Below are 11975 nucleotides of genomic sequence, written 5' to 3' on the forward strand. Positions count from 1 at the left end.
TCGATGGCTGGGGAATTAAAGGGAAATTGATTGTGCTAGCTCGCCCTCAAACATCTGCAGAGTAAATATTACACAGGATCACAGTCTGTCCCTGAAGTCTCTGAAAGAATACAGCTAACATGTAATGGTAGCTACATTTGTTTTAAACAGGCTCTTTTTTGTCTCCCTCTAAGGGTGCACTTATTAAAAATCAAAACATAAAGAGGGTTATTTAAATAAAAGAAAGGGTCATTTGAGCCTTTGACACTCGAAGTTCCCTTTAAACTGCACATGTAAGGTTTCACACGCCAGGAGAGAAAAAAAGAGGTTTTCTGTGGTGAATGCAGCAGTGGGTGGCTCATTCGTCCTCTCCCTGCCCTTCCTGCCTTCATTGTGGAGTTGAGGGGTGATATTGAACTTCAGGCTTGGAGTTGAGCCTGCATGCTCAGTGGCCGCCTGATCACAGAGAGAGAGAGAGAGAGCGCGAGAGAGAGAGAGAGAGAGAGAGAGAGAGAGAGAGAGAGAGAGAGGGGGGACATAATGTGACCACTGCTGACAATCCTCTGGACAGGAAGAAGCAGAGAGAGATTGCAAGAGAGAGAGAGAAAGTACAAGAAGACACTGTGTGGAAATAAATGGGTGGGGGTGCATGTGTGTTTGGATGGATGGGTGTGTACTCTCGTCTTCTGTTTTTCCTGTTTTCAGTCAAGTTTTGTGCTGTTTAGTCTGGTATGAAACACTCTTCAAGCATCTGCTAATGTATTCTGCAGTCAGCTCTTCGCCGTTGCCAACACTGGGGCCCAGAGCTCCCAGCGCTTACAATCAAAGTGTGATTGTGTGTGTGGGAGATAAAGAGAGAAAGTGAGAGGAAAAGACAGGTTGATTTACATTACTATGTATGCACAGCATTCTCCACATAATGAACAGCTTCAGATTCTCTCTCTGCTTGGTAATATTTGATGGCAGCATGATTTTTAGCCGAAGAACAGGATTCCTATAAGCTGCTTTAAAAGTTGTATTTCAAACCCTTCTCTCTCTCTCTCTCTCTCTCTCTCTCTCTCTCTCTCTCTCTCCTCCTGTCTGTCCTCTTCCTCTCTCTCTCCCTCGTTCCTCTCCCCCTCTATCTCTCCTCTCCTCTCTCTCTTCTCTCTCTCTCTCTCTGTCTCACCTTCTGTCTCTCTCTCTCTTCTCTCCTCTCTCTTCTCCGTCTCTCCTCCCCCTCCTCTCCTCCTCCCTCTCCTCTCTCCTCTCTCGCTCCTATCCTCTCCTCTCTTCCTTCATTCCTCTCCCTCTCCTCTCTCCCCTCTCCGTCCTCTCTCTCTCTCTCTCTCTCTCTCTCTCACTTCTTGCTCTCTCTCATCTTTCTCTCTCTCTCTCCCTCCTCTCCTCATCTCTCCTCTCTCTCCTCTCTTCTCTTCTCTTCCTCTCCCTCTCTCTCTCTCCTCTTCTCTCTCCTCCTCTCTCTCCCTCTCTCTCTCCTCTCTCTCCTCTCTCCTCTCATCCTCTCTCTCTCCTCTCTCCTCTCTCTCTCTTTCTCCTCCTCCTCTCTCCCCCTCTCTTCCTCTCTTGTCCTCTTCCCATGTAAATAAGGCCAACTCCCCCTAACTCCACACACCCCTCTGAGGCAGTTTAAAGACCCAACACTGTCTCCTTGTCTCCTTGACACAAACCATCCATAGAATAAAATAAATTACATACAACTTTGGGTTGTTTCTTTTGTTTGTTTTACTTGGGCTTTTTTTTTTTCCCCTGTCTTGCCTCTCGTCTTTTGTGATTTGGGAGCTCATAAACCGAAGAAAAGAGAAAGAGAGAAGATAGAGAAGATAGATCAGCTATATCTATCGCTTAGCATCGCTCCTCTTATATCGATCTCTACGCTCTGCCCTCTCGCTCTCGCCGCTCCCTCTTCCCCTGTCCTTCTGACCCCTTCCCACCCCCCCCCCCCCCACCCACCCCCCCCCCCCCCCCCCAAACCCCCCCCCCCACCCCCCCCTTGATTCCATTCACCCACTCTCTTTTAGCTATTACTTTCACTCCAATCTCCATTTATTATATAAAATATAATCTACCTCCCACAAACTGAAAAGTAGCTTGACGATGATGATGATGATGATTATTAGCTAGAGGCACAAAATGGGTGTCAGCTTAGTCTGAGAGTGTGTGAGCTGAGAGAGAGAGAGAGAGAGAGAGAGAGAGAGAGAGAGAGAGAGAGAGAGAGAGAGAGAGGAGAAGAGAGAAAGAGAGAGAGCGAGAGAGAGAGACAGTCAGACAGACAGACAGACAGACAGACAGAGAGAGAGAGATGAGAGAGAGATGAGAGAGAGAGAGAGAGAGAGAGAGAGAGAGAGAGGCCCATGGCTGAATGGAGCATTGTGGGAAAAGACAGTGGGCACACTGGGCAGAAACACAGAGAACACTAACTCACAGATCATGCCAGAGAGTCTGAAAACACCCACACTGGGCGACAATGGCAAACTTCATCGCTCCACTTGGCCCCGTCTGAATACACACATACAATGGCAGAATCCAAATAAGATGCTCTGTTATTCGTGAAATTCAGCACACTAAATTCCTTCAGTGCCTCTGTCCCTTTGACCGGCAGCAGATGGCCCGAGGCCGCGCGGCATAAATGTGCACGTACGTGTGCATGTGTGTGTGGTCTTGTCTCCCCGTGTTGCATCATGGGTGAGAACGCTGTACGTTTGAAAGGTGGGGAATCATGCATTTAAAGGTCTGACAGGTGTCATATTTATTTAGCTCTAATTATTTACTTAAAGTGATGCAAACAGTCCAACAAATCCAACTTGTATCTGTTGTGACCGAGAACAAATTTCACTAAATCAGGCAATTAAATCAGGTCTAATTAGAGAGAGGACTAGGGAGGACCACAATCAACAGGTTTGACCTTCTAAAGCTGTGTTTACTGTCATCCCTCTGCTGCCACCCTGTGGATCTTGTGAGGAACTCCACCCTTGTTTTCTGACAAGATTTACAATGAACTGTAACAGGTGAGCAGCACAAAACTGAGAGCTGAGACAATGAGTTGGTCAAAGGGAAATGCAGACACTTCAAAGCATTTCCTCGTACAAGCTTCTTAAATGTGAGTATTATCAATGTTTCTCTGTTATAAAGTATTTTAGGGGGAATTTTGAGTGTTTATTCAGAGGTGGAAGAAGTATTCAGGTATTTTACTTAAGTAAAAGTATCAATACCACAGTGTAGAAATACTGTTACAAGTAAAAATACTGCATTCAAATGTTTACAGTACAAAAGTATTGGAATCAAAATATACCTAAAGTACCAATAGTAATCAAGTACTCATGCAGAATGGCCCATTTCAAAATAATGTTTATTATATTATTGCATTATTATTATTATTATTATTGATGTGTTAATATATTCATAATTTTCCCGTTACAGCTAGTAAAGGTGGCACTAATTGTAACTACTTTATATATGTTAATTGCTGGATAGCTTGTGAATTCCCTCACGGAGATCAAGAATGTTATAGCTTATTCTATAATATTACATCATCATTTATTTGTTTATCGTATTATCTATAATTAATCCATATCTGCAAAGTAACTAGTTACTAATTTAAGTGTAAAGTAGCAGATAATGAAGAACTTAAAATAAAATACATGCTACTTGAGTAAAGGATAGTGGGCTGGAAAACAAAGAGAAGAAAATATCATCACTCGTCTGAGAATAGTCTCAACCATAAAATATATAAAATATGCAAGCGCCCAACCAGAAAATGTACACACTGTAGTAAATCCCATTCTTCAATAAGAAGGGCAAAGCACCATGACCTTTTGTCAGTTCTCTAGAGGAAAACATTATTCTGGAATGTGTGGGGGGGAAAGACCCTTTAAGTCATTATAATGAGACACCTTCTTGACATCATGAGTTAGTATCTTAAAATAATAAGAAACTTTCTCAAAAATAATAAGAAACGTTTTTCAGAGTAATATATAATAATATGTTGAAGTACTCATTAATATAATATATAACATATTAAAATAAGGTAGTCATTAATCTGAGAAGATTTCTCATTATTTAGATTTAGAGGTAGGCTACTAACTAATTGTTTTGAGGGTTAAAAGTCAACTTTTTATAATAAAAGTGTTTTCCCCCTAGTACTGAGGGAAATACATTTTAAAGTGTTTATAATAAACTGATTTAGCTCAAATATTCTAGGTTCTTTTTTATTTTTTCCTGCATTACTCTCTTGTCTCACCACTCCGGTCCAGTATGCGGCGGTAATGCACCTCTAAGATGGTTTGCCAACCGCCATTAAACACCACAGAAGAAGAAAACAGAGCGTGCTTCTGGAGGTCAGGGGTTTGATAAGAAACCTAGTTGAGTAGTCTGTAACGAAAATCCTGTGTTTTCACTTGTAAAACCCACAGAGGATTAATTATACACATTAACACGACATCGTTTCGTGGTATCGGGGAATCCAGCAGCGTGTCTTTGATCAGTTTGTCTTGGATTTTTAGTATTACGACATAGCTAGCTAGCATTGGCTACAGGCTAACAGCTCCTGTTTTCATCAGGTGACACCTCAGATCTTCTAACTTTACAGCCATGGACAACTCACAAGGCTCGGGAGGAATGAAAGGAGGTATCGGGGGTCTCTTTGGAGGAGGTGCATCTGAATACTCCAACACAGAGCTCGCCGGTGTTCCCTGTAAGCTTTCACATTGTTTTAGCTAGCTAAAACCGGTCAGAACTGTACTGCAAGCCAGCTGCATGCCCTTTTTAATGCAACTTTCTCAATATAAAAATGTAAATAGTGAGCTAATATTTCCGTTTGTAATGTCATTTCAGTGACTGGAATGAGTCCTCTGTCTCCTTACCTCAATGTCGACCCTCGTTATCTGATTCAGGTAAGTAAATAAGCTAAAGCTAAACCTGTTTTAGGTGTTAAATTCAGTCCAGTTTCAATTCATTCACAAACTGTCAAAATGCAAGTACAATCATAAGCCATAGTTGAGATATGTGAAATGAGACACCCCGATAAGTTATCTGAAGTTTGAGAATAGGAGCTCAGACACTAAGCAGATGGTATTTGAAATATTCACTAGCACGTCTAGATTTTAAAAAGTGCATGTATTATACAGTAATATTTACAAACTACAAAACACCTACTACTAACCAAAGATATTTAAAACTAACTAACCTAACCCTAGCTACTAAATGGTCCCAACACATTTATTACAACAGTCTAAACAGTGGTTAAGTAGGTATTGTACAATAAATAGAGACTTGTGGTAATAATAGCACAATTTAAATGGTTTCATAGTGGAGTAACTAGTTTAGGAAATGAATGGGTTTTTGTGTATTTTTCTGACTAACAGATTTTTTATGTTGTGTTTCAGGACACAGATGAGTTTATTCTGCCCACAGGCGCCAATAAAACAAGAGGGAGGTTTGAACTGGCTTTCTTCACCATAGGAGGATCCTGCATAACTGGTAAGACATGATGAACAACTGTAACATCATATGTATATATATTTATATATATATATAGCCCAATATACTATATAACTAGTACATTCTAGTTTTTTTTTACTACAAACAACCCCTATGGGTATTATACTTAATAATACTTAATTAAAGTTTTTAAAATAGCACCTTTTACACGGGGGGGTGTTGTTCAAAGTACTGTACAAGAAAGTGAAAAAACAAGAGAATAAATAAAAATAGGCACATCAAAACAAGTGCAACTACCGTGCAAACCATGTAATCAAATGAATAACTTTAAATAACTTGTTTTGACTTCAGGAGCAGCATTTGGAGCTGTAAATGGTCTCAGGGTGAGCCTGAAGGAGACTCGAGGCATGGGATGGTCCAAACCTCGTAATGTGCAGTGAGTATGGAGACAGTAGTATTATTCCTGTTATTACACCTGGATCACTTGAGCTGTCCTCTAAATGTTTGCTTTGTCTCCCAAGGATTATCAACATGGTGACCAGACAGGGTGCTTCATGGGCCAACACGCTGGGCTCTGTTGGTAAGACCATTATAATGTATGTCTAAAAATAATATTATCTAATCTCATGGATCAAAATCCCATTGCAACATGTAAGAAAGCATTACTTATTGAAGCGTATCAGGGTTTTTATTGCCACCACTGCTTGAGAACACGGATGTGTTATTAGCTATCGTTTTGCCCCCTTTTATAAAATGTTGTGCGTTTTTCTTTGCAGCCTTGTTATATAGTGTTTTTGGTGTGGCGATAGAGAAGGTCAGAGGAGCAGAAGATGACATCAACACAGTGGCTGCTGGGACGCTAACTGGGATGCTCTTTAAATCAGGCAGTAAGTGTCTTTTCTGCCTGTATGTCTGCCATTAATGTGTTATTGACTTTAACCTAAGAGTATGATGCATTTAATTAGATGAAGATAACTGGATTTTAACATTTATTATGTCCATATAAAATCCTCCCGTTATCTCAGGGGTCGGGAACCTTTTTGGCTTGGAGAGCCATAAAAGCCAAATATTTTTAGATGTATTTCCTTGAGAGCCATATATTTAATAAAATTGAGTTTTAAGTACATCACGTCTCCAAGTACTAAAAGCGCTATCAGTGTTTCCCCTACCATTGTCTCTACCAAGAGTCAATGTAAGTCTTTTCCTGAGGAGATACATTCTGAACATGGCGGTGTGATGGCTGAGTCGAGGGAAAGTGCTGAATTTTCGAGTTGCGTGAGGAAATCTGCAGGAAGCAAAGGGAAACACACCACAGATCTCTGGGACGAAAAGTGTGGATGTGAGCTGGACTGTTTGTGCGACATAACGAAGCATCTCACTGTTAAACCTGCAGCTTCAGGGCCGTGTGACCACGGACATGTATGATGTAGTGAGAGCGTTCCAAGCCGAGCTGCTTGTGAGAGACTCGGATGCATTAAGGAAACTTTGGTCACTAAGTGTTTCCAAACACTGACAAACATCTCCACCGCTGTGTTCCCGACTGAGCATGAACTGCTCAGCAATCCGTTTGCAGTTGACGTGGAAACAGCACATGTGAACATCCAAATGGAGTTGATTGACCTCCAGTGTAACGACACACTCAAGGCAAAGTGTGACTCTGTGGGCGCTGCAGTTTCCAAGCTTCACCCCCGAAATGATGCCTTAATGTTTGACCCTCTCTGTGATTGAGTTTGACACCCCCGGTCTACTGCTTGCTTTGCGCGAGCCATAGGTTCCCGACCCCTGCGTTATATTGTGGTTTCACGAGTTCTCATCTAAATGAGTGATGACTTTAATTTTACAGTGTGATCACAGCATACACAATTTAACTACTATTAGGCTTCAACAAATGATAACTGTCCTTATTATTAAGCTGTGGGGTTATATCTTTTTATTTTGTGGTTAATTTATTGAATTGATATCGATACCACTTTGCAAAAACCGTGAGTTAATCTTCAAATTGCTGTTTTTGTTTGACAAACAGTCAGATTTCCTAAGATATTCATTTAAACGGAGAAAAGCAGAAATCCTCACATTTGAGAAACTGAAACCAGAGATGGTTTAGCATTTTTGTTTTGTAAACGTCTTAAACAATTAATGAATTATCTGAATATGAAAAATGTTATTGCTGAAATTTCTGTCAATGTACTTATTGTCTGATAATTTGAGCGCTAATAACTATGTGATTCAATGTAAAGATAATTTTTGCTGGAATAATGAGGTAAATATTTGATTACTGATATCAAGATTATGTTAAAATAACTATGTTTTATTTATCTTATGTCAATACTCTGTAGGCAGGTTGGGACACACAAAGTGCAGTGCAATAGGCCTATTTGCTGTTTGACAGATATTTGTGATGTATGTTATTTTATGTTCATACACAGCATTAGCATTCATTCTGTTACGACTTTGTGTTTGCAGGTGGCTTAAAGGGTGTAGCCCGAGGAGGACTGGCTGGTTTAGCTTTGTCTGGTGCCTACGCTCTCTACAGCAACTGGGACCGACTCACCGGCTCCTCGTCCTCGTCCTCCAGGCTGTACTAACCCTCTCCCACAAACATCTGCTTCTACATTAGGGCCAAATATCTCTCCAGAACACAGCCTTTAACCACAGCGCTAAGAGGAATTAGACTCTGGTCAAATGCAGTGTGCTTTTCAGAGACATGTGGGTTCGTACCAGGTCCCTGGTTCACTTTCCTTTCCAGGAGCATTCTGGGGAATGTGTTTGAAAAAAGAAGATTGGACTAAATTCCACTGGGAATCCAGATGTAGGCCGTCCTGTAACACCCCTCTCTTCATTTATCTTTATCCTCGGAGGTATTCCTGTCACTGATCTGATCAGTAATAAGAAATTGTATAGAGTGGTGTCATTTGTTATATCATTGTTTATGGGAGACGTATGAGTCTTCTTTGATCCTAGTTTTGAAATCAATGAACCCGTGATATGTGGGTTAAATGAGCCAAAAGTTGACATCTGGTGTGTGTGGTTCACCAGGTGAACAGCAGTGGATTCATGTTCTGGACTGAAAGACTCTTCTGTCGAAGAAGAGCAAAGAGATTTTCACTTAAGATGTACAAACACAGAACTAAGCCTTAAGGTCAGTTCTACTCTTGTATTTATTGAATCGTATCTGCAGTGGTTCCTGTTTTACTGTGCAAGAAGAAATCACTGTAAAGCTGTTTATTTGTCTCCATCAAATCCGCTCTATTAAAAAAAATGGGAAATGTTGACAAGCCAGTTTTATTGAGCAAATGTAGACTGGATGTAAAAGTTACTGGTAGAAGTGTACACTATGTTCTGTCACAACGTGCTGCTGTTTAAAAGAGCAGTGCATAGTATAGACTGTACAATGTATGTGTGTTAGAAAACAATCATTTGACATTCAGAACATGTATTTACATCGTGTAGTGGTTGATGAATGAACTGTGGGACTTAAAAAAACAGATTGTAGTCGTCTGTGGACGCCAGACATGAAACGGAGCTTATGTTTGCTGTCAGCGCTGAGTCAGGCAGTCTGCTTAGTGCAGGAAGAAGTCCCTGATGCGTGTTGCCTCGATCCAGGGGATGTAAGCAGCGGTGCGGGTGAAAACGCTGGGTTTGTTCTCCACGGTGCAGCCGATGGGGCCGAAGCTCACCACACCGTGCACCTCCCAGCGGTCCTGCCCCTGCTGGCACAGCAGAGGACCACCAGAGTCACCCTGGGAGAGGGAGAAGAAGAGAGATGGTGGGAAGGACTTTTAAAAAATGATTCTCATTTTTAGCGCCAACATTATGTGTAAATCTCAGTCCTACCTGACATGCAGCAGGTGGGCCCTCAGGTGTCCCTGAACCCGGCACAGATCATGGAGTCTCGGACTCGATCGCCCCAGAATTTCTTCTGCTTGCAGGTCTTGAAGTCGATGATGGGCAGGCGGGCTTGATTCAGGGCTTCTGCCAGAGACACATTCTCCTTTCCGCCTAAAATTAGTTTATAGTTTAACTTAGTTTATAGTTTATTGACCTTTCAGCATTATCACAGGTTCATTAAGACAATTGTCATTAAAAAGAGTGAATTATTTTACTGTTACAATATGTCAAGTCTTATCACAAATATAAAATCACGTTTCTTGACTTTTTAGCCACTAGCGACTGTTGGTCCATGACTGAAGACTAAAATATCTCCACAACAGTTTGTGCACAGTCAGGATCCCCAGAGGATGAATCCTATTGATCGCCTACTGTTGAACAGTGAGCTAAACGCGCCCCCCATTTACTTCAATTCATCAAGAATGTTGTTTTATTCTTCATTCTCATTGGAGTCATGGAACAAAAGTTTTCTTCATGAATCCAAGGTAACATGGGGTGAGTAATAATAATAATAATAATCTCAAGGCGCTAAGTCATTTATATACAAATGATCATTTTGTGCGTGAAGTATTCCTTTAATATCCCCTCTCCTCCACTCACCCCGGGTGTCTCCCCAGCCTGTGACCCAGCAGTAGTGTCCCGGATTGAGGCTGGTCTGCTTGCGCGGCAGGCAGGCGTAGCGGATGAAGTTTGTAGGGACGATATCTGTGGCAGCCTTCACCAGGGCGATGTCGTAGTCCAGCTCGCTGTGAGCCGGGTAACGGAAGTTCTCGTGTCGGTAGATTCTCTTCACGGGGAAAGTCCTCTCTGCCGTCTCTGAGCGCTTCAGCTGGTGCTTCCCCAGGACGATCCTCCAGCTCCCAGCATCCTCAGCTTTACCCCTGAGAGGCCAAAGAAGCAGTTAAAGCAAGGCCCTTGTGGTTCTCAAAGTGTTTCTTTGTTTTTTCTTTACTAAAATGTATTCAAACATCAAACTCATTTTCTACTCTGTGTTTCTTCTTCTGTGTTTATGACTTCTTACTTTTGGAAGCAGTGAGCAGCAGTAAGGACCCAGTTCTTGTGAATGAGAGTTCCTCCACAGACGTGAATGTAATGTTTACTTCCCCTGGGACGAACCTGCGAGAGACGGACAGACAGCCTCCTCAGTGATTTGAGAATATTTGGTAACATTTTATAATAAGAGTACAATTCATACACGTAAAGTAATGCTTAACTAATGTATGACTCATGATGATCTAATGCAGGATGTTTAACAAATTGTGATTAGCTCACATTTAATAGATCAGCAATTTCTCCTGTTTGTACTGCTTTACTACTAGTCCTATACTATCTAATTATCATAGAAATATGAAGATACTTTTTTGTTTGTTGGTGCAGAACATGATGACTGAGATGGTGAGAAATCCAGACACAACTGCACACAGATGATCAGAAACCTGGATACTGTTATGATGAATAACCAGGTGTTTCATGTTCCATGTAAATATCTCATCCTGAATATGATCAAAACCAGGAGACTAGTTCTGCACCTACAATGCACTCATTGTTTGTTAAGAGTTGAAGTATATAGTATATTATTTAGTAAAGTTATTTAGACGGTAATATGTCCCAAATGATTAGGCAATTAATCCACAAGCGATTGACACACAATTCACTGACAATTTGCCTAGCTGAAATATGTCCCAAATGTGTGTGAAGAATATGTGCAAAGCATCTGACGGATGTGCGCAACGTGCGCTGGTTCCTTCTAAAACGGGAGAATCTGCTGATTTTCTCCGTTTAACATCTATTTTAATTAAATATATTTGGTGGTTTTAGACGGTTGGTCAGAAGTGACAAGTAATCTAAAGACGTTGGCTTTGGGAACTTGTCATGGGAATTTTCAAAAGTTTCTGACATTTTATACACTAAAGGATTAATCAAAAATTGATAATAAAAACAATTCATAGCCGCAGCCCTAAAAGGGAAACGATTTGTCCGGTGGTAAGTGTACTCGAGTTTTGTATGTAACATTTTTATGCATTGAATACAAGACCTCCCGATATTGACACACGTCAATACAAAGGCACATTTACCTGCAGAGAGACCTGCCAGGGCCAGGAGTGAGGTCTGGCCTCGTTCCCAGACACAATCCTCTCAGCTACGTTTGGCTTGAAATGAGCCATACCACAATCCCTAGGCCAGTCTGAGAGACGTGAAGAAAATAATAAAACAAAGCTCAAAGAACAGTGAGCAGACATTCAAATAAAGAAATGTTGTAATCGGAGCGTTGGAGGTGTGTGTTTCTGTATGTGTTTGCACTCACCCAGGTGGAGGAGCTTGTGCTGTGGCTGTCGTCCAGGGGTGAGTGTGTATGCAGCTGCAGGCAGAGATGCCTTGCTCAACAGCAGCGGCAGCAGCAGAGAGAGAAAGAGGAGCAGAGGAGGTCCAGGTACAGCCATGTCTATCACAGAATCACCGGCCGGCACACATCCAACGCTATTTATACCAGGCAGCAACCGCACGCAGATGTACATGCACAGGTACACATACAGTACACACACGCATAGGGACAATGAGCTGTGTCGCAACAAAGGCCGAGCACTGGATTGTTCTCCTCTAACTGTGAGTTTCCACTGCCGCTGAGAAAAAGGGGATTTTGGGGAGTCCCATCAGCACTTTCACATACA

General features: G+C 41.7%; 2 protein-coding genes across 2 annotated transcripts; one reads left to right on the plus strand and one right to left on the minus strand.

Moving 5' to 3' along the window:
• The first annotated feature begins 4244 nt into the window (after positions 1–4244).
• timm23a (translocase of inner mitochondrial membrane 23 homolog a (yeast)) lies at positions 4245–8690 on the plus strand. Its single transcript, XM_029457009.1, has 7 exons — positions 4245–4672; positions 4813–4871; positions 5364–5457; positions 5770–5854; positions 5940–5998; positions 6195–6305; positions 7882–8690. Exons 1-7 carry the CDS (start codon positions 4570–4572, stop codon positions 8001–8003), a joined length of 633 nt encoding a protein of 210 aa, XP_029312869.1. The 5' UTR covers positions 4245–4569; the 3' UTR covers positions 8004–8690.
• A 288-nt stretch (positions 8691–8978) lies between these two features.
• LOC115025036 (chymotrypsin-like elastase family member 2A) lies at positions 8979–11747 on the minus strand. The gene is given in 7 exon segments (XM_075074160.1): positions 8979–9158; positions 9253–9279; positions 9281–9417; positions 9907–10187; positions 10328–10422; positions 11382–11491; positions 11612–11747. Coding segments are annotated over 7 exon segments (966 nt in total).
• Positions 11748–11975: the final 228 nt, after the last annotated feature.

Source organism: Cottoperca gobio, chromosome 19 (assembly GCF_900634415.1).
Source record: "Cottoperca gobio chromosome 19, fCotGob3.1, whole genome shotgun sequence".
In the NCBI taxonomy this organism is placed as follows: Eukaryota; Metazoa; Chordata; class Actinopteri; order Perciformes; family Bovichtidae; genus Cottoperca; species Cottoperca gobio.

Bases quoted from the DNA above. Each gene is read 5' to 3' on its own strand.
- timm23a (XM_029457009.1), top strand. From the start codon at position 4,570: ATGGACAACTCACAAGGCTCGGGAGGAATGAAAGGAGGTATCGGGGGT. The intron at 5,458-5,769 runs GTAAGACATGAT...TTTTGACTTCAG, and splicing joins AGGAGGATCCTGCATAACTG to GAGCAGCATTTGGAGCTGTA. The intron at 6,306-7,881 runs GTAAGTGTCTTT...TTGTGTTTGCAG, and splicing joins GATGCTCTTTAAATCAGGCA to GTGGCTTAAAGGGTGTAGCC.